Source organism: Camellia sinensis, chromosome 12 (genome assembly GCF_055761805.1).
Source record: "Camellia sinensis isolate YWXY chromosome 12, ASM5576180v1, whole genome shotgun sequence".
Taxonomy (NCBI): Eukaryota; Viridiplantae; Streptophyta; class Magnoliopsida; order Ericales; family Theaceae; genus Camellia; species Camellia sinensis.
The window spans coordinates 127,455,807-127,479,543 of record NC_138972.1 but is presented as its reverse complement, the minus strand read 5'-3'; the positions used below and the strand labels follow the sequence as shown (position 1 = coordinate 127,479,543).

Genomic DNA, 23,737 nt, shown 5'->3' with positions numbered 1-23,737 from the left:
CTTGTCTCCTGCTCGAACTCCCGAGGGATAGCCTTTGCTTCCATTAGCTGCCGAAGTAGAAGTGCGCATCCACTCGGACTCCCGAGGGACAGCCTTGTTTCTGCTCGGACTTCCGAGGAACAGCCTTGTTTCTGCTCGGACTTCTGAGAGACAGTCTTTACTTCTGTTGGTAGAAGCTTGGTAGACTCGGTTATCTTCCAGAGGAATCTTTCTTGCCAAAGTAGGGTGTGTGCTACCTTCGGACGCCCGAGGGACAGTCTTGCTTTTGTTCGGACTTCCGAGGAACAGCCCTTACTCTCATTAGTGTGGGTTCCAAGGGCCCCGAGGACGTGGATTTCAATCAAGAATTTATTTGTCTGAAATAGTAAAGCCAACAAATGAGACAAACAATATCAATTTCAGATCATGATTCAGGCATTATCAGAATGGGGCGACATCAACAAATAATAATTATCTATTTAAGCTACAACAATTTTATTACTCTGAGCAAGTTCATGAAAATGCAACTATCAAGTTTTTGTCTCTCCGGGCTGGTTCCTCTCGAGCCAACGTAAAACTACAACGGTCACACAAAAATTTTGGCATCAGCTATGTATTTCCCAAGCATCCACAAGTTAAACAAACAACAATATATCATCTTTATTATTCAACGAGAGGAAGAGGGAGCCGAATTTCATACTCACAAATTTGGGCAGTTAGAGAGGTGAAGTCCGAAGCTGATGTTGGAAATATAAGCCGAAATCAGAGAGGCTTTACAGACTGTAATCAACAAGACTGGGCTAGGCTTGGCAGGACCACACACGTGGCGTTGAGTGGGCGAACGTGCGTGGTCGGCGTCGGACAAGTTGAAGCCGGAAGCAACGCTGGTACCACAGAAGAGTCAGCAACCACACACGTTGCGTTGAGAGGGCGAACGTGTGTGGTGTGCGTTGGAACCGTCGAAGTCAACAATGATTGGGGCTGGAACCAGTGAGTGTAAAGCAAGGCCAAGATCTATGTATTCAGAGCTTTGAAAAATGTTGCTAAGCCAGGAGGGCACACCAACGATGAGCTAAACAGCGTCAGGCAAGGCCACACACGACGCGTTGAACGGGCGACGTGTGTGGTTTGCATTGGACCGTCAAAGCCGAAGGAAGTGTTTCAGCAAAGAGAGGCCGATGGTAGGCTGGTTCGGTCTTGGCGCAAGGTATCAAGCGTGACATCATTCCTATCACATCTCCACCCTTGACATCAATATTTCAATGCAAGCATCAAGTATTCTATTAATATTAGAATGGCCAACACAAGTGCCTGAAGAAAAAAAAAAAAAAAAAAAAAAAAAAAATGAAGCTCAATATTCAACATAGTCCCATCGTGCCTTCTCTCAAATGATAAAAGCCAACAAGCCATATTCAAGTCAAGTTCATCAATAGAATTTCGTAGCTCAGACATGGATTTGAAATCTGTTTTCTTCAAGTTATATAAATCGGGGCAGGTTCAACAGTGTATTACCCATCTCAGGCCAAAATTGCAAAATTCAATATCTGGGCATTTTACTTCTCTCAGTGACCAAGCATTTAATAAGGGTTCACTCAAGTCTTATTTTTCTTTAACAATGAGCATCAATCAACAAATCAAGATTCACAATATATCTATGTATATCAGATGTAGAGTTCAAAACAGTGGATTTTAAGTATTCGCCCACAAACTTGTGATCTCAAGCTTTACAAATTTCAGCATCAGTGGAATTTAAAATTACAAGCACTAAAGCCCAGTAGAGCTAAATTCATGAGCACAAAATTCCATCAAAGCAAGAAGAGAAAGTGGGTTTGAACAGAGCTTACCTACAGATCTGAGAGGGCAACAGTGGATTTGAAATAATAATGGACAAGAAATCAAGAGTAGTGCAAGCCACGGCTGGAGGCAGCGGCAAGGCCGCAAGTAGGAGACGCACACACCAAGGTCGACGCGAGTAGCGTGCACAGGCAGCTGGGCAGACCAAACCAACGCCGCGTTGGGTAGGCGGCGTGGTCGGCACTGGTCGACAGCGACTGGAAGCAGTGGTGACGCTGCAGGGGACGAACAGAAAATGCACAGGACGCACGAATTGACTGGTCGCGCTCAAGGCAGATCCACATCTGGTTCTCGCGAGGAATTGGTAGATCTGCAGATAACATTTTGGCAAGAAGCAACAGTGGCTCACGATGGTGTATACTCCCAACTGAAGTATAAGAAAAAGAAAAGTGAGTCAGCAATGGTGTTAGTGGTCTTCGGTGATTTCAGAAACAAATGAATAACAAAAAAAAAAAAAAAAAAAAAGAAAGAAATGATGGGAGTCCGGTTCGGTGATTGCAGAAGCAAAGAAAATCCCTGGTTTGCTGCTTGGGAAAATGTTGCAGTCTGGGTCTATGCTGTTCTCTCTCAATTCACAGAGCATGAAAATAAGTCTTTCAAAAAGATAAGGATTAGGTTGTTTGTCTTTATCCTCAAAAGAAAAAAAATATATATATAAAAAATAAAATAAAAGTAAGATGGCCCTGATGGTCCTTCAAGCGTGTTAGGCGTGTATATATATATATATATATAATATGCCCTCTGAATATTCAGATTTGAAATTGTATAAGTTTATTAAAAATGTCAAGTTAAGTTTGACTAAAAAAGAAGTGGGTCTTATACGTTCAAAAAAATAAAAAAAAAGTGATGGTGGGTGTGTTTTATTTATTTATTTATTTTTATTTTTTTTGCTTGGAGTGAAAAAATATATATATTTTTTTAAGATGTTCTATACAAAAAAAAAAAAAAAAAAGAAAAAAAAAATAAAAAAAAAAAAAATAAAAAAGATATTTATTTATTTATTTAATATTACTTGTCAATTTTATCCGTAATTGAGGTGAGCCCTCAGGTTTATTCATGGACTCTATCAAAACCAAATATTCCCGAAGACGTAATGCGGAGCATGACAGGCAAGGTGAAACTATGCATGTCCGAGAAAATTACAATTTCTCAAACATGCAAGGGGCAAATGTAAGAGGGGCTAATTTGAGTCCATTAAATTAATTAGGCCCAATAGTCCAAGATTGGTGGGCCCAAATTTATCACCATCAAACAGGCTAAATGGCTCTAAGCCTCGAAAGGGTTCGGATCCACGAACCTAGAGACTTACTCAGGCCCGGAACTCGAAAGGGTATTAGGCAAGCCTAGAGATCCGAGGCACTCGGACTCGAAAGGGTTCGGATCCACGAACCTAGAGGTCCGAAATACTTGGCTTCGAACGGATTCAGACGCAATCTAGAAGTCACTCCGTTAATGAGTCCCAGAACACTTGCGGGCTCGGAGCTTTCCGGGATCTACGCACCAGAACCATGGGCGTAATGGAGTTCGAACAAAGGACCCGATCCCGAGGACGGTGAGTGGAGATAAATTCACTCTTCGGTTAAACTAGCCTATACCCGGGTCGAGGTGGCACGACCACGGGGGGTCCATGAGACTCGGCAATATTTTGCGGCAGGACGTCCTCTGGGACTACCCCTGACCCTTTGGGATGATTGGGGATCATTGGTTAGGTGTGGCTAAGAAGAAGGGTTCGCCGAGGGATTGATCTCCTCTTCGGGGTTTTCTCATCCTCGGAGAAGTCACCTCCTCGGAGAGGTCACCTCCTCGGAGAAGTCATTTCCTCGGAGAGGTCACCTCCTCGGAGAAGTCACCTCCTCGGAGAAGTCACCTCCTCGGAGAGGTCACCCCCTCGGACAAGGTGGTTAGAGAAAATATCCCCCATGTGCCTTGCACATGGGCTCCATCCTACATCATGAGGTGCCTATAAATAGCACCCACCCATAGCTTTACAAGGGATGGATTTTGGAGATTTTTAACTCTTGGGAAAGAACTAATTTCCCTTCTCCATTATCAACCTTGAGAGTGAAAGTGGGAGATCAATGGGAGAGCCTTGCCATTATTCTATTCTCTAGCCATTTTGCCTTCTTCTTCACCCAATCTCTTATCTCCATCATCTCCTTTGTTGTTGTGTTCCTAAGTTGAGATTATTGAAGAATCTAAGCCTCTTATCATATTCCAGAGAATTCGAATTTCTCAACTCCTTTCTTGAACCCTCTCTTACAATGTTCATGGCGTTTTCTGCTAAAATACGCCTCACCTTTACATTTGTTGTTGATTAGGGTTTTGTAGATGATGATGATGACGATGATGATGAAGAATCTGTGCTGTGATGATGATGAATCTTTGTTTGTAGAATGATTTTAACAGATAGTGGGTGATGAAGAAGAAGCAGATGGCAATAACAGATTTGTTTTAAACAGATCTGTTATAGTTGATTTTCAACATATAAGATAGCAGATCTGTTCAAATAGGGTGGAAAATTGAACAGGTAGACAAAAAATTGGACAAAATTTTGTTTGGACAAATATTTGAATAAGGTAAAAAAAATTTGAGTAGCCATAGAAAATTTCAAACAGATAAGGCAAAAAATTTAAACAGATAGTAAGAAATTTGAACAGATAGTTAACAAAAAGTCGAAATAAAAAAAGTTGGGGGATAAAATTGAAAGTAAAATGTTTTGCAGGCCTTTTTACCAAACTATTTCACAGACCGTAACAATAGAAAATATTCATTGAATCAAATATCTTATACGAGGGTGCAACTCAGGCAGGTTGAGAGGTTGTCAAAGTTCAGTTTAAGTTGTGTTGAGACTTGTCCAGGCTCGAATTGTAACTTGAGGTTGCTTGTCCAAGCTCGACTTGAGTTAAATCCGAATTGCTCGAGTTGTTCGAATTGTAAATGAATTTTAATTTTTTTTTCCAGGTACATTATTAAATTATTAAAATTAGACTTTATTTATATTTTTTTAATAGAAAATTATAATACCATCAAAATAAATAATTTATATAATATAAGAGAGATGTTGATATAGTAATTTTTATAATTTATGAGTGAAAATTAAAAAAAATTATATTATTTATATGATTAATAATATAAATTACTTTAATATCATGTAATAGTTAATAATTTTTATATATATATATATATATATTTAATATTTTTATATATCTATATATATATGTATAATTTAATTTTTTTTGTTGCTCGGATTGTTTGACGTCTTTGTTCAAACTCGTCCAAATTTAATTTGAGTTTTTGAATTTTTATCCAGACTCGTATCGAATTTTAAAATTATCTTATTCAAGCCCTAAAAAACCTAGACAGAGTTCAGGTTGCTCGATTTGAACCCGTCCAAATTGTACCTCTATATTAGACACTCGATTTATTATCCATTTTCTCAGAATTTTTACTGAAAAATAAAAGGTTTTTGCGAATTAAAAAAATAATAAAAAAAAGCATTAAAAATTAAAACCAACCCATCTCTCTCTCTGTCGCGTAACTAGAAGGGAAGGGGAAGGGGAAGCTTAACATATGATATTCGGTTTCCTTAGAAGCGAACAATGAGCGAAGGCGTCACATATGATATTCGGTTTCCTTCAAAAACGTCGGTCATGCTACGGTCAAAACCAAATCTCTGTCTCTCTCTCTCTCTCTCTGTGTTTCTCTCTCTCTCTCTCTCTCTCTCTAGAGAACGTGTTAAGATAGGATAGGAGTGCGATGGCGATCGCAGCAGTGATTGTTCTGCCTCTGGGTCTCATCTTCCTTCTCTCCGGCATCCTCCTCAACTTCATTCAGGTCTCTCTTCATTGATTTCTACGCTTTTTAGATCTCTCTCTCTCTCTCTCTCTTTCTCTCAATCTTTCCCCAATTCATTTATTTGATTCTTAGGTTTGGTATTGTTACCATTTGAATTTGCCCAACTCATTTAGGCCCTGTTATTTTTGTTTTCTTCTGGGTTTTTTTTTTTTTTTTTTTTTTTTATATTTATTTATTTATATTAAAAGTATTTTCGAAAACAAAAAGCGAATGAGAAATTTCAAAAACCAATCTTTTTTTATTTTTGATCGAAATTAGTTTCTGAAAATTGGGAAACAACTTTTTAGTGTTTTCATAAATAAATTAAAAAAAAATTTGAAAACAATTTGCGAAACAAATTTTATGTGTTTTAGGAAAGCAAAAACAGAAACTAGAAACACAAAATTATGGTTCAAGTCCTTCCCCTCCCCAATTCCCTCTTCATTGTTAAAATAAAAATTAAAAAATTTGTATATGGTTTTAGGTGACAAGTCTAGCTTTATTTTTTTTGTTTGAACAAAATACATTTTTGAATTTTGATTAGCTTGAAAATGAAATCTCTTAGTGCTGTTAAATTAAAATCACATTTTATTTTTTGCCCAACCACCCTTTATTTTTATTTTTTTTAAAAATTTCTTTATTGATGTATTGTGATCAATATATAGTTGGAATTGGTAACATGAAAAACTACTTTTGAGCCTCCGGAGAATATTCTTTTTGATAAATTTTCTTTTCTTTGTTAGAATGATTTTGAAGCCACTTTCATAATAATTATTTATTTTAAAATGAAAGAGAGTTTTTAAATTTCTTGATGTAGCTATTGATTCAGTTAAATTTTTCATGAGAATATACATTTGGTTATTTCTTACTATTTCTACTCGGAACCGTGGACTTAGGCTTGAAATTCTTTTGTAAAATATGATTATGATGTTCTTTTCCTTTTTGACATTCTGAAACTTTTATGGCCTATTTGAATTTTGATATGTAAATATTTTATTGAATTTTCCCAAAATTTTGAATGTAATTATACATGCTTTTTATAACAATTTGCTATACAGTAAGCCATTTATGTTGTTATTCAACAAGGTTTTTGGTGTAATTTCGAATTATTTACAGTCTTTTAACTTCTCATCCCTAAAGAAACACAAGTGAAAAGAAAAACTTATTGGAATTGAGGTTTTTTTATTTATTTAATATTTTGTGTAGAAACATAATTTATTTGATTAACCTGTTGCTTTTGTCCTGTTTTTTACACATGTCCGCATTTTCAGGCAATTTTCTTCATCCTAGTCCGTCCGTTTTCTATGAGTATGTATAGAAGGATCAACAAAGTAGTCGTAGAATTGTTGTGGTTGGAGATCATTTGGCTTTTCGATTGGTGGGCTGACATTAAGGTGTTTGAATAAGTTGCTTATTTATTTATTTATTTCTTTTTACATTCATTTTGCCACTCATCCTAAATGGCGTAATAAAATTGACTGAATCTGTGCTTCTCTATGTTAAATGGTTTATACGAATGAACGCATATATGAGATTGTCTTACGAAGAGATATACAGTGAAATTTCACAAGTTCCATATCAAGATTATCATATTTTCTATTATGATAACTTTGAATTTGTAATCTAGATATAATTGACCCAAAAACATCAAAAGCATTTCTTAATAGGATATAATATCAATTCTTGTTGACAATAGTTATGACTTGTGTGGCAGGTTGATCTTTTCATAGATTCGGAAACTTTTCAATTAATGGGTAAAGCTTCACCTTCTCTTTGTTTGACTTCCTGAAATTTGTATACAATAGTGAGAGTTAGGAATAAGCTCATAGATGAAGCTTTTTCAGGTAGAGAACACGCACTTGTCATTGCCAATCACAGATGCGACATTGACTGGCTTGTCGGATGGGTCTTAGCTCAGGTTCTTGTGTTCATAAATATCAATTTAGATCCCTGTGTTGTAGTAGACTCTCACTAATATATTGAGGTTTTTATTTGTGAATCTTTACTGAATTTTGAAATAGGTGCTTTCTACAACACGCCTTATGTTTTCCGATGGTTGAATTTTGATTTTGCTATTGACAGCGTGCAGGTTGTCTTGGTAGTGCACTGGCTATAATGAAGAAGTCATCAAAATATCTCCCAGTGAGTTTTGGAACCCTTCATAAATTGTTGCATCTCTCCGGAACTGCTCAATATTTGAATGGATATAACCTGTGAAGTAAAAGTGAAAACCAATCTGATCCTTGCACGTTGATACGTCTAATGGGTTTAATCTATTGCTGTGCTTACTTCTTACTTGTGCAGCATTTCACAATCTGAGATGCAACATGTTATTTATATTTTTCTTTATTTTTGTCCCCCTTTTTTTGTGTGCTTGTAATATGATTGTCCACCTCGAGATGAAGGGGCTTTTGGTGCAACTTATATTTATTTCAGGAATATATGCCAGAATGTTTGATACAATTTTTGCTTACTAATGATACCAAAAAAAAAAAAAAAAGAAAAAAGAAAAAAGAAAAAAAGATTTAAAAGTTTAAAAATCTGATTATTGGAAAGTTGGGAGAGATTTTTTAGCTTTTACTTTCTAATTGTCAGTTTTTAACTTCCAAGAAGCTGCACTGAACAGGAATAAAAATATGGTGGTTGTGCAGGTTTTAGGCTGGTCAATGTGGTTTTCTGATTATGTCTTCTTGGAGAGAAGCTGGTCCAAGGATGAGGAAACATTGAAGGTAAACTGAAATGCAATTGTTAGTATTTGCATTTGGTAAATGGGTAATCTTTGTTAATGTGTTTACACCGCTCAGATTATTCTATGCTGCAGTCAGGTTTTCAAAATCTAAAGGACTTCCCTCGGCCATTTTGGTTGGCTCTTTTTGTGGAAGGAACTCGTTTTACACAGGAAAAGCTTTTAGCAGCTCAGGAATATGCTGCTTCAGTTGGGTTGCCCGTTCCTAGGAATGTTTTGGTTCCTCGTACCAAGGTTTTTTTTTAATATTATTATATTGAATTCAAACTTGCTCCATATGTTCCAAATATGATTTTTCCTATTTTCAATTAATTTTTTCTTGGGTTTTTGGTGCATTCTATTTTCTATTTCTAAGAATCTTTTTCCTCTTAGATTGTAGTTTTCAATTTGTGGCAATCTACAAGCACCAGAAATGTTAAAAAAAAAAAAAACTGTGACCCATTGCAGGAGGCTTTAGAGGGGTTTGAAGAGGGCAAGATTTATGCAACCTTATATCCCCATTTTTTGAGAGGCTATTTCCGTGAACTGTGATATTTTTCCAAATTGGAACCAATCAAATGAGCTTTTATCAAAATTTGAATGAGCCTCAATCTTTCGTTTTGTCATCTTGAGGGTATCTGATCACAACTCAACAATTTGTTATAAATCTATTAGAAATGTGAAGTTTACAGACATAATTTTGTAAATATTTGGTTTCAATTGATTATATGTAATTGTATAATTGTTTTTTCTCGTGTTGCTCTCAGGGTTTTGTTTCGGCAGTAAATAATATGCGGTCTTTCGTTCCAGCAATTTATGATGTTACAGTGGCTATTCCTAAAAATGAGCCTCGGCCAACAATGTTGAGAATGTTCAGGGGGCAATCTTCTGTGGTAAAGCAACAATTTATCTGTGATATCAGTAATCCTAGAACTGAATATAATAGATTAGCTTAGATTAGACTATTGTCCAAATTGAAAATTTGTTTATGATGAATTTTGATTTATAGTAAATGCTAATGTGTCCCCGCTGTTGCAGTTACACGTGCACGTCAGGCGACATCTGATGAACGAATTGCCAGAAACAAACAGTGGCGTTGCACAGTGGTGTAGAGATATGTTTGTGAGCAAGGTAATGGATGAGGATGGTGAAGTACTTTATTTCATGGCCAAGATAGATATGACAGCATTTGTGTTGCTTGGTTTGTTTCTATCAATTAATTTGGAGGTAGAATTGGGAGTATAATACTAGAAAAATGAGTGTAAGATGCTTTTCATGTTCTGGGAGCCAAAAAAAAAAAAAGTAAAAGAAAAATTTCCATTTTGTCTGAATGAAAGGAATTGTTTATTCTATGACTGGGGGATAGTTGGAGTCTATGTTATATGGACTCTGTATGAAGTATTTAGACACTCAACACTTGAATAAGGGAATTTGATGTCTGACACATGAAGTATTTAGCAATCATATTTCATATTTTAGTACTTCACCATGAAAATATGCATACAACTCCCGTATGTACAAAATGCTCTGATTCCTTATGAACATCATTTTATCCTAGAAAATAAAAGAATTGTATTAAGAAATATGAATATTTTTCTGTGTCCCCTTATCCAAGACGTGAGAATGATGAATCAAACACTTAGACGCATAAAGTTTTAACAGGATGCTTTATTGGAGCATCATCTTGTCGAGGGCACTTTTGTTGACAAAGATCGTCAAGACATTGGTCGACCAAAAAAGTCTTTGTTTGTAAGATATACTCTTCTTCTGCTTCACACATAATGCATATATACACACATTTTCTCTTCCTACTTCCTTACTTATCTCATTTACTTCAATTTATTAATTTTTTTAATTTTTGGTGCGAACAGGTTATGATTGGTTGGTCCTGTCTCCTTATATATGGAAGTATCAAATTTTTTGAATGGTTTTCAGGCCTGCCTTCATGGGAAGAACTCGCAATTTGTGTAAGTTTTGTGGCCATTGTTATGATCCTTATGCAGATCCTCATTGTATTTTCCCAATCCGAACATTCTATCCTGCCCAAGGTATCCCCCCCACGAGAACCAATGAAAGAGAATCTACTTCAATAATGACATCCCCCTGTGCACGAGAATCCTGTCACTGCGGGATCTTTGTCAGATATGATTAAAACAACATTAATCATTTCCGGCCCATAAGTGCTTAGGAATTCGTTCCAATATCACCCATCAGTTCAATTAGTTCCCCAATATTTTTATTTTTATTTACTTTTTAATTTTTTGGTGACTGGAAAGCTGTAAAATGTGTAACATATTCGTGTGAAAGCTTGTTAGCTTCTTGTCAGCAGTTGTAAGTCATGGTAATTACCATTTTAGCTTTGTAACAAAACACAGTTTCGACCTCATCCAGTAGGGGGGTAATATATTGTGTTTAATATGGCTTTTTTGGCAATTCAGGTGTCTATATTTTTTTTGGGTGGCATTTTAGTCTCGTTTGTTAATGTTTTTGTTTTTTTATTTAATTTTATATATAAAAAATTGAAAATGAAAACTTACTTATATACTAATTTTGTTTTCAAAAAAATGGATTTTTTTTTTTTGAGAACAAAAAGAGATGGAATTGATTCACTCTCCCCTTCCTCCCCCACCAGCCCACCACCCACTGCCGCACCCATCCTACCGCCATCGCTGGCCAACCAGTGGTGACCCTTTGGTAAGCTTCAAGCTCTGGCCACCTTCTGGCAGGCTCCAATGATCTGGCGGTCATCACACGCGACCTTCGGCAGCCAATTTCGGTCACCCCACCACAGTTTACTGTTTGTTGTTTACAAAATAGGAAACAAGTTAATTTTTTTTATAACAAAAACAAAAAGCTTATTTTGTGTATACAAATATTTTGAAAATAAACAAAAATAGAAATAAAGAAAATTATTTAGTGAGCTACTGATGGTGGTGGCCAGAGAGGTCATGGGCAGTGACAGTTATCGGAGTCCGTTAGAGAGTTGTCGGAAGGTGTTTGGAGCTTGTTGGATGATCACCGACGGGTAGCGGCTGGAAGTGGTGGGAGGGACAGGAAGGAGAGATTGAAAATTTATTTTGAAAACTAGAAAAAACTTTTTTTCTTTTTTTTGGTCTTTTTCAAAAATTTTGAAAATTTAGTGGTTTACTTTTCAAAATTTAATTCTGTTTTTAAATCATGATTTAAATGAAACATGTTAACTAAACATATTTTTAAAATACAACTCAAAATTATTTTCAAAACTCCTCTCTTCTCTTCTCTTTTTATTTATTTTTTATTATTACTATTTACTCAATTAATCACTTTTTCTCTTTCCTCTCTCTTCTTACATTCTATATATCAATTAATAAATAAATAAAAAATATTAAACTAAATAAATTCTCTCTTTTCAAATCATAACTCAAAAATTTAAAATTTAAAACACAACTTCAAGCTTAAATAATAATTTTAAAACTAAGGGGTTGTTTGGGGTGTCCTAAATAAGTGCACTTTTTGTCTTTTTAGACTAAAAAATTGAGGAAAAAAATATGGTTGTTTGGGTTAACTTTTTGACTTTTTATGAAAAAATATGTATTAAAAAATTATATAAATTAGTGTGTAGGAAAAAATTAAGATTGAGAGTTCTGCAGTCGTAATTTTTGACTTTTGATGAATAATGATAATTTTTTAACTTTTTGAATAACTTTCTAACTTTTTGACAGCTTCCTAAACTTGGCCTAAATCAAACTGATCTACAATTTTTTTTTTTTTTCCCATGTGGGCATATATGACACAACGGTGACATGTTCCATTCTTCTCATCAAAACAATGAACAATTCAAAGAAGATATATAGATAACTAAATAAATAAAATTTATTTTGACAGCTAACAACAAGACCTACTCTATGAGCCTACAATTTGGTACTTTTGTCCCAACAACTAACTCATCATGGGTGTAAACTTCAAAATTGATTTTTGACTATGTAAAGTATAATTAATTTTTTTATACAATTTTTTTTTTCTCTAATACCTTTAAAATATATTATTTTTTAACTATAAATAATAAGAAAATTACATTAAAACTCAAATTAAAGTATGAGAACTGAATTAGTGCAATTAAAGATGAGGTGTCAGAGTGAAATTTAGACGAAAATTTGAGGGTGGAGAGTGTAATTTACCCTATAATTTTTTAGTAAATTAAGAATGATTTTGTTTTCGAATATTTCTTATCTAACTACACCATTTTCTTCTTCACAAAATGCTTAAGAAAAATTAATCTTTCTATTAACAAAAATCTGGTAAAACTTTCCCATCAAATTGATTATTTAATTATAATAAGGAGATATAAAGCATTATAATTATGTAATTTTCTAAACAAGTTTATTTTCCATTTGTGTTTTTTTCCTCTTTCTTTATTTTTATTTTTATTTTTTGTTTACGTATAACAAAATTAGGAATGGATGGCCGTTAAGCGGCAGGGACAATGAACTTCTAAGAAAGTGATATAGATAATAACTAGCAAAATTATTTCAAAGGTTTAAAACCTTAACTTCTCATATGAGAATGTGCTACAAGAAATTGTTTATGAAGTACTTAAAATTGTATTGACTTTCACAAAAAAAAAAAAAAAACCTAGTAAGAAATAATCTTGTTGTCATGTACGACACCTTATCGGAGAGGAGGAACAAGGTGACCTCATGATCATGAGTTATTAAACAAGCAAACGGTTACGTGATATTTCAAGAAAATTTAGTAATTAATATGATTTATGCTGTGTTGGTGACTTTTATGAGCATGTATGAAACCAATTGTCAATCCTAATTAACAACTATGGCTCCATTGCCAGTCAAGTCCATTTTGTTCTACTCAAGCTTTTTCAGCATTAATAAAATGCATAAATGTGAATTTAAAATACATAAATTTGGATTTAATTACATAACTAAATCACCTAGGTCCTAGGGCTGTCACATTCCAGACAACCGCCTCACCCACTGATCAGTGCCAACAAATTGGAAAGTTTCTTGTGCAACTCACATCATACCTAATTTCTTTTAAAAAAATTTAATTACTATTATATGTAATTATTTTTATTTATTTTTTATGTTTGAATTGTGAAATCTAATTAATAGTGTATACTTATCATGTGACCTTGCAGCGAATTGTACTAAGAATAATACATTAATCTATTGATATAAAACCCTAGCATATAGATTGATCTCTTCATAATAGTTTCGTTGTAAATTTGTAACTCTTCTCTTCTATCAATATAATCAAACTAGTATGAATCGTGAACGTAGGTAATCTAGTCAAATTACGTAAATTTGTGTTTCATGTTTTTTTTTTTATTTTTGTTTTTTTTGTGATTGTTTCTTCTTCTTATTATGGTTTGTGCTTGGTGATAAGAACATTAAGCCCTTGTTTAGCATCACCTAAAAAAGATAAAAAGTAAAAAAATCACTAAAAAAGTAAAAAAAATTATACTATTCACAATGTTTGAGCGGGAATCTAGGGCTGAATACTCAGAGGACAAAAAGACAATTTTGCCCTTGCTTTTGTCCTTTCCTCTAAGAACACAATAATTGTACCATTGGGCTGCCACCATTATGACATTATTGAATCCAACACAATAATTAAAAATAAAAATAAAAATTTGCCCAGCTCATGAGTGAGAAAAACCAAAAAAAAAAAAAAAACAAAAACAAACAAACAAACAAACAGGGCAGCTCAGTGCAATGCCTTGAGTTTGACAACTTCACTGACATGCGCGGAAAGTATGTCTCCATTCAGAAGGGTAGGAAGGTAATTTTGATATTTTATACAATATTTTAATACATATTTTTTTGTAAAAAATCAAAAAGTTATCCCAAACAACCATCTTTTTTTTCCTCTACTTTTTAGCCAAAAAAATTCAAAAAATGCATTTATATAGTTCATTCTAAACAACCCTAAATAAAAATATGTTGATTGTATAGAATTTTCAAAATATTAAAAAAAAATAAAAATTGTGCAAATTGACTGTTTCTCATCTAATGTACAAATGGTTAGTGGACACCCATTATCCAGGACACCCATTATGAACGAAAATGAGAGGCTTTTGCATTTTTTATAAAAAATATTTAAAAACCAGTAAGATTTTGTCAAACAATAGTATACAAATGCTACATTAATTGAAGGGATGACTATATAAAGGGTATGCCTCTCCATTGTAAAGCCATCATCAACAAGAAGTCTTCATTTATTAATTTTTAGCAGCAGCCAAATCAAGTTGTTGCAAAAATGGCCTCTCTTTGGCAAAGGGCACTATGTGCCTTGGCTTTACTTTTGCTAGTTACAAATTATGTGGCAGCTTTCCCTGATCCATACATTTATGCATCCCCGCCACCACCACCTACTTCTTACGCATACAACTCTCCATCACCGTCGCCGCCAAATTACAAACATGAGAGTCCTTACCATTACAAATCCCCACCACCACCATCTCCGTCCCCCCCACCTCCTTATGTCTACAAATCCCCACCACCACCTTCTCCGTCACCACCTCCTCCTTATGTATACAAATCTCCACCACCACCTTCTCTGTCACCTCCTCCTCCTTATGTATATAAATCTCCACCACCACCACCACCATCTCCGTCTCCCCCACCTCCTTATGTTTACAAGTCTCCACCACCACCATCTCCGTCACCTCCACCTCCTTATATCTACAAATCCCCACCACCACCATCTCCGTCTCCACCACCTCCTTATGTCTACAAGTCACCACCACCACCATCTCCATCACCCCCACCTCCTTATGTCTACAAGTCTCCACCCCCACCATCTCCCTCACCTCCACCTCCTTATGTATACAAATCTCCACCCCCACCCCCACCATCTCCATCACCCCCACCTCCTTATGTCTATAAATCCCCACCACCACCTTCTCCATCACCTCCACCTCCTTATGTATACAAGTCTCCCCCTCCACCATCTCCATCACCTCCACCTCCTTATGTCTACAAGTCTCCACCACCACCATCTCCATCACCCCCACCTCCTTATGTCTACAAATCCCCACCACCACCTTCTTCATCACCTCCACCACCTTATGTCTACAAGTCTCCACCCCCACCATCTCCATCACTTCCACCTCCTTATGTCTACAAATCTCCACCACCACCATCTCCATCACCTCCACCACCTTATGTCTATAAATCCCCACCACCACCTTCTCCATCACCTCCACCTCCTTATGTATACAAATCTCCACCACCACCATCTCCATCTCCCCCACCACCTTATGTCTACAAGTCTCCACCACCACCATCTCCATCACCTCCACCTCCTTACATATACAAATCTCCACCACCACCATCTCCATCTCCCCCACCTCCTTATGTCTACAAGTCTCCACCACCACCATCTCCATCACCTCCACCACCTTATGTCTACAAGTCTCCACCACCACCATCTCCATCACCTCCACCACCTTATGTGTACAAGTCTCCACCCCCACCATCTCCATCACCTCCACCACCTTATGTATACAAATCTCCACCACCACCATCTCCGTCTCCCCCACCTCCTTATGTCTACAAGTCTCCACCACCACCATCTCCATCACCTCCTCCTCCATATGTGTATAAGTCCCCACCTCCTCCATCTCCATCACCCCCTCCTCCATATGTGTACAAGTCACCACCACCACCTTCACCTTCACCACCTCCACCGTATTACTACAAGTCTCCACCACCTCCATCTCCTTCACCTCCACCCCACTACATCTACAAATCTCCTCCCCCACCATCACCTTCACCTCCCCCTCCATACCATTACAAGTCCCCACCTCCTCCATCTCCATCACCCCCGCCACCATATTACTACAAATCACCACCACCCCCCTCATCATCACCACCGCCTCCTCATGTATACTACTATAGCTCTCCTCCACCTCCTCACAATGTTTACTAAAGGAACTACGACAAGGTCACTCCAATTTCGCTTTGCAGCTCATAGATTAATGAAAATGATAATAATTGTTGCAAGAAGGATTCTTTCTTGGTGGATTGATGGTCATTTTAGGTCAAACAAGACGGCTGGTGGGAGAATAAAGAGGGCTCAAGTATTCATTATGCTTCAAACTTCACTTTTGTGAAGATTTCATTCTACAATCACGTCTTTAAATACATTTTATTTATTTTCTTATTATATGTTCAATCAACGTCTGTCTAGATGTTGATAAATTTGAAATAATAAAAGCAAATTTATGCACAAAAATGTTTTATTCATTCTTATTCTGTCTTTCAATTCTATAGCGATCATGATCAGTTGAAGAGCAACACATTGTAAAATAGATTGGTGTGCTGGATAGCTATATTTACATGGACACGAGCACGTGTGCACGCGCATCTAAAGGTTGGACAAAACCATTTTGTTATAGAGAAATGAGAGAGTAAAATCACAAATTTAAGCCAATTTATAAGCACCTTGGCAACGATTTTATGTAGCGCATTGCATAAACTAAAAAAGGTTTAATTCAATAGAAGGATTAATTAAATTAAGACCCTCTGTTAACTATTAACGAATATCATATCATCTATACATTTTGAAATCTAAAAACCGCACAACGCCCTACTTTGACAAATGGTGAAAGTGATGCATTTTCATAATTAAACGGATCAAAATTCATAGATAATGAAATAAGATGATGATATTGACAAAAAAGGATGAAAACCAAAGTTGATGAAATTTGTGAAAAAATTAAAATTGGGAGAGGGACATGGATTGTTTCCATCCAATCCAATCCACAAGCCAAACAAACCAACTCTCAATACGAAGATCCCATCATTGTCGAATCTGAGTTCGATTTGAGAGATCAAAATCTAGAAAACCCTAAAAAATTACAAGTTTGAATTATTTCCTCATCAATAACTCCAACAATCATCAATGGGAAATCCCAGAACATATTTTATAATAAAATTGTGTCTTGCAAATCCAATAAAACCCTAATTAATTAGAAACTAGAGAGAGAAAAAGGGAGGGAGAGAAGGACAGACTAACGGCAATATCACGTCGTCGCCGGAGGACTGCAGGTGCTCTGCTCCACCCCATGTTCTCTGTTTCGTCTTCTTTTTTTTTTTTCTTTTTTCTTTTTTTCCAATGTCAACACGGCTACAAAATGCACTCTGCTTCTTGCACTACTGGTGATCTAAACTCGGGCCGGGCCGGTGGCCCATCATGAATTTGGTAAATTTGTACTTTTAACAGAGTTATTTATTTATTTATTTTGAGAAATTACAAAATCAAGCCAACTTCATCAAAATAATTACAAATTCATAGGATGTTTATGATTTTAATAATTAAAATTTATAAATTTTACCATTAATTTGAGAAAAAAAAAAATCATCTTTCAACTGATATGTTACTTCCTCCCCTTTTTTTTTTTTTATAAAGTCAATTTGAAGAGACCATAAAGTAAGAATGACACGAGTTAGGTTTGTGATAGATTTGTAATAACTCATTCCCGGGGCGGAGTATATGTATATCGAGAGATGAGTGGGTGAGAAACGAATTAATTTTATAAATTGAAAAATAATAATAATAGCAAAAATTATAGATAATATGGTATATTATTGATAATAATTTATACTTGATGACAATGATAATATATAAATTAAAAAATAAAAGAGTAAAAATTAATATTTATAGTTTTTTAATTTTATTATAATAAAAAAATTAAATATAATTGGAGTAGGGTCGAGTATAACGGGATGGAAGAAACAAAATCTGTCCCCGTTTCACTTCCTCAGGCGGAGAAAACCTGTGTGAAATGGAGCAGGAGAAAATGACCGTCTCTAATTACGAGGATCATTTTAATAATTTGTTTCATTTTTTTTTTGTGTAGATTTTTCAATTAAGAAAAATATGAGACTAATTTGACAGCCAAAACTATAAGATTTTATCAAATTTATTTTTAAAAAATAAACAACATGTATGATTTTGAAAATAGATTATTGATTTTTAAAAAAAGCAAATGTGATAAAATCGTATGACTATGGTTTTTATCAAATCAATATTTTATTTTTAATAAATACTTTATAAATAAAAACTTTAAAAGTAAACCAACTGAATCATCTAAATAATTAATTTTTTGAGAAAAGAGTACAAGAGTTTTACAGCTTGGCATTTTGAAGCATTTGGAGTCATGCATTTGGGCAAAAAAACACATGGCAGCTCACTCATTCAAGGAAAATTATTAAATATTTTTGGAATATTAGGTGATATGGTTTACTTAGCACTTTTAGCAAATAAAAAATTACAATACACAATTATATTTTTAGTAGTTTTGTATTAATTTTTCTTCTTTAGCAAACTTTCTTTAAGTCAACTATTTTGTTTTCAAATTCTTTTTTCTCTTTTATAGTGCTACAAGGCTATTAAATAATACTTATTTATTTATTATGTAGATATAATTGGAATATCAAATGATTGGAAAGGAACATTAATTAATTTTCCTGAATAATAAAGGGTTATTGAGCAAGTGAGGGATTCTCATAGTAACAGAAGGTACAACTTATACAAGCACAATAAGGCTACTCTTGGCATTTGAAATACATCGTTTCATTGCTTATTACAATAAACTAATAGTGCAAAGAAAACTTTGCACAAAACAAAAACAAAAACAAAAACAAAAAAATTACACAAAGAAGTATCTCCACTGTGGGGACTTCTTATTCACAAATAAACTTGTTTAAATTAAAAACTGAAAGACAATGCCGAAAATGCCTTCAAACACAACTTCAAAAAATGGAATTACTTATTCTTGTAGAAATTCAAGCTGATGCAATAGTATGGGTTGAGGCATAGGTGGCAGCGGCTCACTTAATAATGGTGCGGTGGTGGTGGTGAGTTGTAGTAGTATGGAGGTGGTGGTGACTTAACTGGTGGAGGTGGTGATTTGTAGTAGTATGGAGGTGGAGGTGGTGATTTCACTGGGGGAGGTGGTGATTTATAATAGTAGGGTGGTGGTGGAGACTTAGATGGTGGAGGTGGGGATTTGTAGATGTATGGAGGAGGTGGTGACTTCATTGGAGGTGGTGGTGATTTGTAGTGGTATGGATGTGGATGTGGTGATTTCATTGGAGGAGGTGGTGATTTGTAATAGTAGGGTGGTGGAGGAGACTTAGATGGTGGAGGTGGAGATTTGTAGATGTATGGAGGAGGTGGTGACTTCATTGGGGGTGGTGGGGATTTGTAGATGTATGGAGGGGGTGGTGACTTCACTGGAGGTGGTGGTGATTTGTAGTAGTATGGAGGTGGAGGTGGTGATTTCACTGGGGGAGGTGGTGATTTGTAATAGTAGGGTGGTGGTGGTGACTTTACTGGTGGAGGTGGGGATTTGTAGATGTATGGAGGAGGTGGTGACTTCACTGGGGGTGGCGGTGATTTGTAGTAGTAAGGAGGTGGTGGAGAATGAGATGGTGGAGGTGGCGATTTGTAATAGTATGGTGGTGGTGGTGATGGAGATGGTGGGGGTGGTGACTTATAATAGTAGGGTGGTGGAGGTGATGGCGATGGTGGTGGTGGTGACTTGTAGTAATAAGGCGGAGGAGGAGACGGAGAAGGTGGCGGAGGAGATTTGTAATAATATGGTGGAGGGGGTGATGGAGATGGTGGAGGTGGAGATTTGTAAATGTACGGAGGTGGCGGTGATGGTGATGGAGGAGGTGGGGATTTGTACATGTAGGGTGGTGGCGGGGATGGAGACGGTGGAGGTGGAGATTTGTAAATGTAAGGAGGTGGTGGCGATGGTGATGGGGGAGGTGGCGATTTGTAAACGTAAGGCGGTGGTGGAGATGGTGAGGGTGGGGGTGGAGACTTGTAAATATAAGGAGGTGGAGGCGGTGAAGCATAAGGCGTATTAGCAACAACACTAGTTGCTGCTAAGCAAAATACCAAAGCATAGACAAATTGAGGCCATTGCCTCAAACTCCCTAGGCTTCCCATTTCGATCTCTATATGGGTTTGTGTCTTGGATGATTAGAGTGAGAGAGTACTATCCCCTTTATATACTAATCCATGGGAATGACTTTTCACAATGATTCTCTCTTTCTGTTTATTATGCCAAATAGGCTGGAATTAGAGGATAACAATTAATCAATACTAACCCAAATATCAATTTTTCCACATTTAAAAAAAAAAAATGTTTATGAATAAATATGCAGACTCATAAATTAATTACAGAATTAGATACACAATGTATATAAGCAAATAAAATTTTTCAAAACTAAATCTGCATGTATTTCTTATGTATCCGATATTGTAATCGATTTTTGTATTTGTAACAAATTTATTTTATTTATTTGTTTTTAATTTGCCAATTATGAGAAGGTGGTGTGCCGACATGTGAGAATTCGGTTTGGGAAGGTAACATATAGGGCCATGAACAAGTCAAGGTCTGGGGTGGGTAGGTAAGTTAATGTACCATATACGTACTCTCTCTCTACAATAATATGGGACTCTTCTTCTTCTTCTTCTTCTTATGAATCATTCATAAAAACGCGTTTTAGGCAAAATGGGCCTCAAGCTTCTTCTACAATGAGGTGGTGAAATGGACACACAAGAAAAATATTGAAAATGATTATATATAACGGTTTTTAAATTTTATTTATTCGCCACACAAATGACATATCTTTTTGTCTTAATGTAGGAAAATTCTAGTGAAAATTATATTTATGTATAGGATTACTTAATAAATATACACACACAATTATATGAAAAGTTGATGGATTTGGGACATTATATTTACGTAGTATTATTCGTCAATGAAAATTTACAATGTGCACTAATAAAAATGAGTTGTCACAACTGATAAACTTTCCACTACATGATTAATTTGAAATATTTTAAATAATATCATATCGTACTCTGAGACTTCTGGATAATTTAAGAGAAATTACATACCAATGAAATCTTTTTAAAATAATTACTATTTCATGAAAAAAATTATAATTTTAATTGCTAAAATTTGTAAATTTTTTCATTGATCTAAAATTATTTTTACAAAGATCCGCTGATTTGTTATTTCCTCAATAATTTATCTCCACATAAACACATATATTTAAGCTTTAATTCAAATTGCACTCTTGCTTCAAATTCATGTGATGGGTTAATTAGACTTGCTATAAATTCATGTCATGATATTGGCTTGTTTTGGAAAGTAGGTTAAAAGTTAACTTCTTAATTTTTTTTAGCCTTTTTTGAAAAAAATATGTAAAAAAAATTAGAGAAGTGATATGATTCGAAATAGATTAAGTGACTTTTAACCAAATTCCTAAAATAGGCTATTGTCATATTTTTACGGTGAAATATATATATTATTTTGTTTATCTCCACATATCATTTATGTTAATTCTAATTGTTTTAGCCTAACAAAAGAGGAGTTAATTTACGTTTTCTAGAATCACGAAACAAAATGATTAAATTTAAATTAAATGAAATAAAGAATATCACATCATTATCTATATAAATTATTTTTGAATAAATTATTTTTTATTTGACACAGCTATTGTAGTTAGGTATAAGAATATGCACACATGTTAAGTTTATATTCAATTCACCGGCACACTAATAATATATCATATCAATTTGGAAATTTAGTTAAAAAGTATTTTTTACTTTTAATCTATTTTAAGTCACATTATTTTTTTATTTTTTTACACGTTATTTAAAAAAAAAATTTAAAAAGTCAAAAACTCAATTTTTAACTTACTTCCCAAAACAAATGTTTTTAAAAGGGGCAATTACATCCTAATATAGCTTTACAAAAATAATTACATATCTATAATAAATTTTATGATTTTAATTATTAATATTTATAAAATTTATTATTGGATGATTTGATATTTTATCCTTTTTAAAAAAACCTATTCTATTCAATGATTTTGTAATAATTGTGACCAGGTACCCTCATTGACTTTGGTGCTCTATTCACAACATCAATTTTTTTTTCAATCATACTAGAGATCACTAATTTAATAGCTCTAAATTTATCACTAATGAGGTGAAAAATTAAAAAAAAAAGAAAAAAAAAAATAGACACAACACATACTGTGACAGTAGGCGAGACTCACTGTCACATCATTAGTGGTAGCTTTAATTAGAACTCTCACTCATTTTTCATTTTTTTCCCCTCTTTTTCTATCTAATAAAAAATTAATTATAAATATAAAAAGACTTACAATTAAATAATTATAATCTAACAAGAAGCCCATGAAATTGACCACTTAACTTCTCAAATAACAATGCACATAAATGACTAAGTCTTCGTTTAACATTCATTTTTTTTTTTTTTTGGTTGAGATTTTTTTAACCTTGTTTAGTTTGATTTTTTTGAATTTTTTGACTTTTATGAGAAAAAAAAATATAATAATCATAGTTTGAATGTGATATTTTGTCTTATTGACTTATGTAGTCAATTTTATCTTTTTGTATTTTTTAAACTAAAAATCAAATGTCAAACAAAGCTTAGCGTAATTGCTTCGTCAATTCATCTTTTAAATTGTTAAAAATTGAAAGTCATCAAATGATTCCGAATTATTTCGAATTGATAAATATGAGTCGTCATTAATTTCTTAATTAAAAATTGCAAGTACCTAAAAAAAAATGTATGATTAAATTTATTTGTTATATATATATATATGATAAATCAACCCATATAATACTTTTTTGAATAAATTTTGAATATTTTTGTAAATGCATCAAATTATTGTTAATTATAGGTGTCCCGTATAAAATGTTGAAGAGAATGGTACAGTTGTGCAAGTTTGGTAAGGGAATGAAACAAGTCAACCCTTTCTTGTCTGGTTGTTAAGGTGTGCTTTTATTTAATTATCTTTTGCTTGTCCTTTTTTATTATAATTATTATTTTTTGCTTTTTGTTGTTTTGTTATTTTTTGTCAAAGTTAATGTCTGTCTTTGAAAATATAATTTTTCTCTTCTTTTCTTTTTCCAAAAAAATATATATATATATATATCCAATCTAGAAACTTGGTCAACAATAATACAAAGTTGTGCAAGTTTGGCAAGGAAATGAAATAATTTTTGCATAAAATTGTTCCCCGGATTTAAGATATGATTTTGTTTGTTACATTAATTTTACTGATTAAATAAGCAAAGCAAAATTTTATACGTGTACTAATTAATAAAAAAAAATTAAAAACTCTATTTTTAAAGTTCACCATGCCCGAAAAATTCGGGCCGGCCCTTAAGAACTGAATATAAATATTCAATGCATATGGTTTGAAAGATTTAATATGAAAAAGTATTTACTTAGCCTCCGTTTGGCATAAGTTAAAATAAAATTTTTTTTGTTAAGATAATCACAAA

At 34.3% G+C, this 23,737-nt stretch overlaps 3 protein-coding genes and 1 long non-coding RNA gene across 5 annotated transcripts; 2 read left to right on the top strand and 2 right to left on the bottom strand.

The window, feature by feature from the left end:
- Positions 1-378: 378 nt before the first annotated feature.
- On the bottom strand, positions 379-2,284 carry LOC145804770 (uncharacterized). The gene is made up of 3 exons (XR_014347152.1): positions 1,824-2,284; positions 684-1,290; positions 379-556 (listed from the first exon to the last, which is right to left on the bottom strand). It is a non-coding gene; the product is annotated as an uncharacterized LOC145804770 (long non-coding RNA).
- A 1,869-nt stretch (positions 2,285-4,153) lies between these two features.
- Positions 4,154-10,825, top strand: LOC114265514 (1-acyl-sn-glycerol-3-phosphate acyltransferase PLS1). Of its 2 annotated transcripts, XM_028206331.2 has the most exons (11): positions 4,154-5,667; positions 6,939-7,061; positions 7,382-7,421; positions 7,512-7,585; positions 7,750-7,809; positions 8,319-8,396; positions 8,489-8,647; positions 9,160-9,285; positions 9,431-9,523; positions 10,055-10,141; positions 10,264-10,825. In XM_028206331.2, the coding sequence occupies exons 1-11, from the start codon at positions 5,590-5,592 to the stop codon at positions 10,483-10,485; spliced, it is 1,140 nt and encodes a 379-aa protein (XP_028062132.2). In that variant the 5' UTR covers positions 4,154-5,589; the 3' UTR covers positions 10,486-10,825. The 2 variants fall into 2 exon arrangements, with proteins under 2 accessions (XP_028062132.2, XP_028062133.2); XM_028206332.2 differs by lacking the exon at positions 10,055-10,141.
- Positions 10,826-14,368: 3,543 nt separating this feature from the next.
- On the top strand, positions 14,369-16,627 carry LOC114265513 (uncharacterized). Its single transcript, XM_028206329.2, has one exon. The coding sequence runs from the start codon at positions 14,648-14,650 to the stop codon at positions 16,319-16,321; it is 1,674 nt and encodes a 557-aa protein (XP_028062130.2). The 5' UTR covers positions 14,369-14,647; the 3' UTR covers positions 16,322-16,627.
- A 2,296-nt stretch (positions 16,628-18,923) lies between these two features.
- LOC114265512 (uncharacterized) lies at positions 18,924-20,488 on the bottom strand. The gene has a single exon (XM_028206328.2). It carries the CDS (start codon positions 20,354-20,356, stop codon positions 19,232-19,234), a length of 1,125 nt encoding a protein of 374 aa, XP_028062129.2. The 5' UTR covers positions 20,357-20,488; the 3' UTR covers positions 18,924-19,231.
- Positions 20,489-23,737: the final 3,249 nt, after the last annotated feature.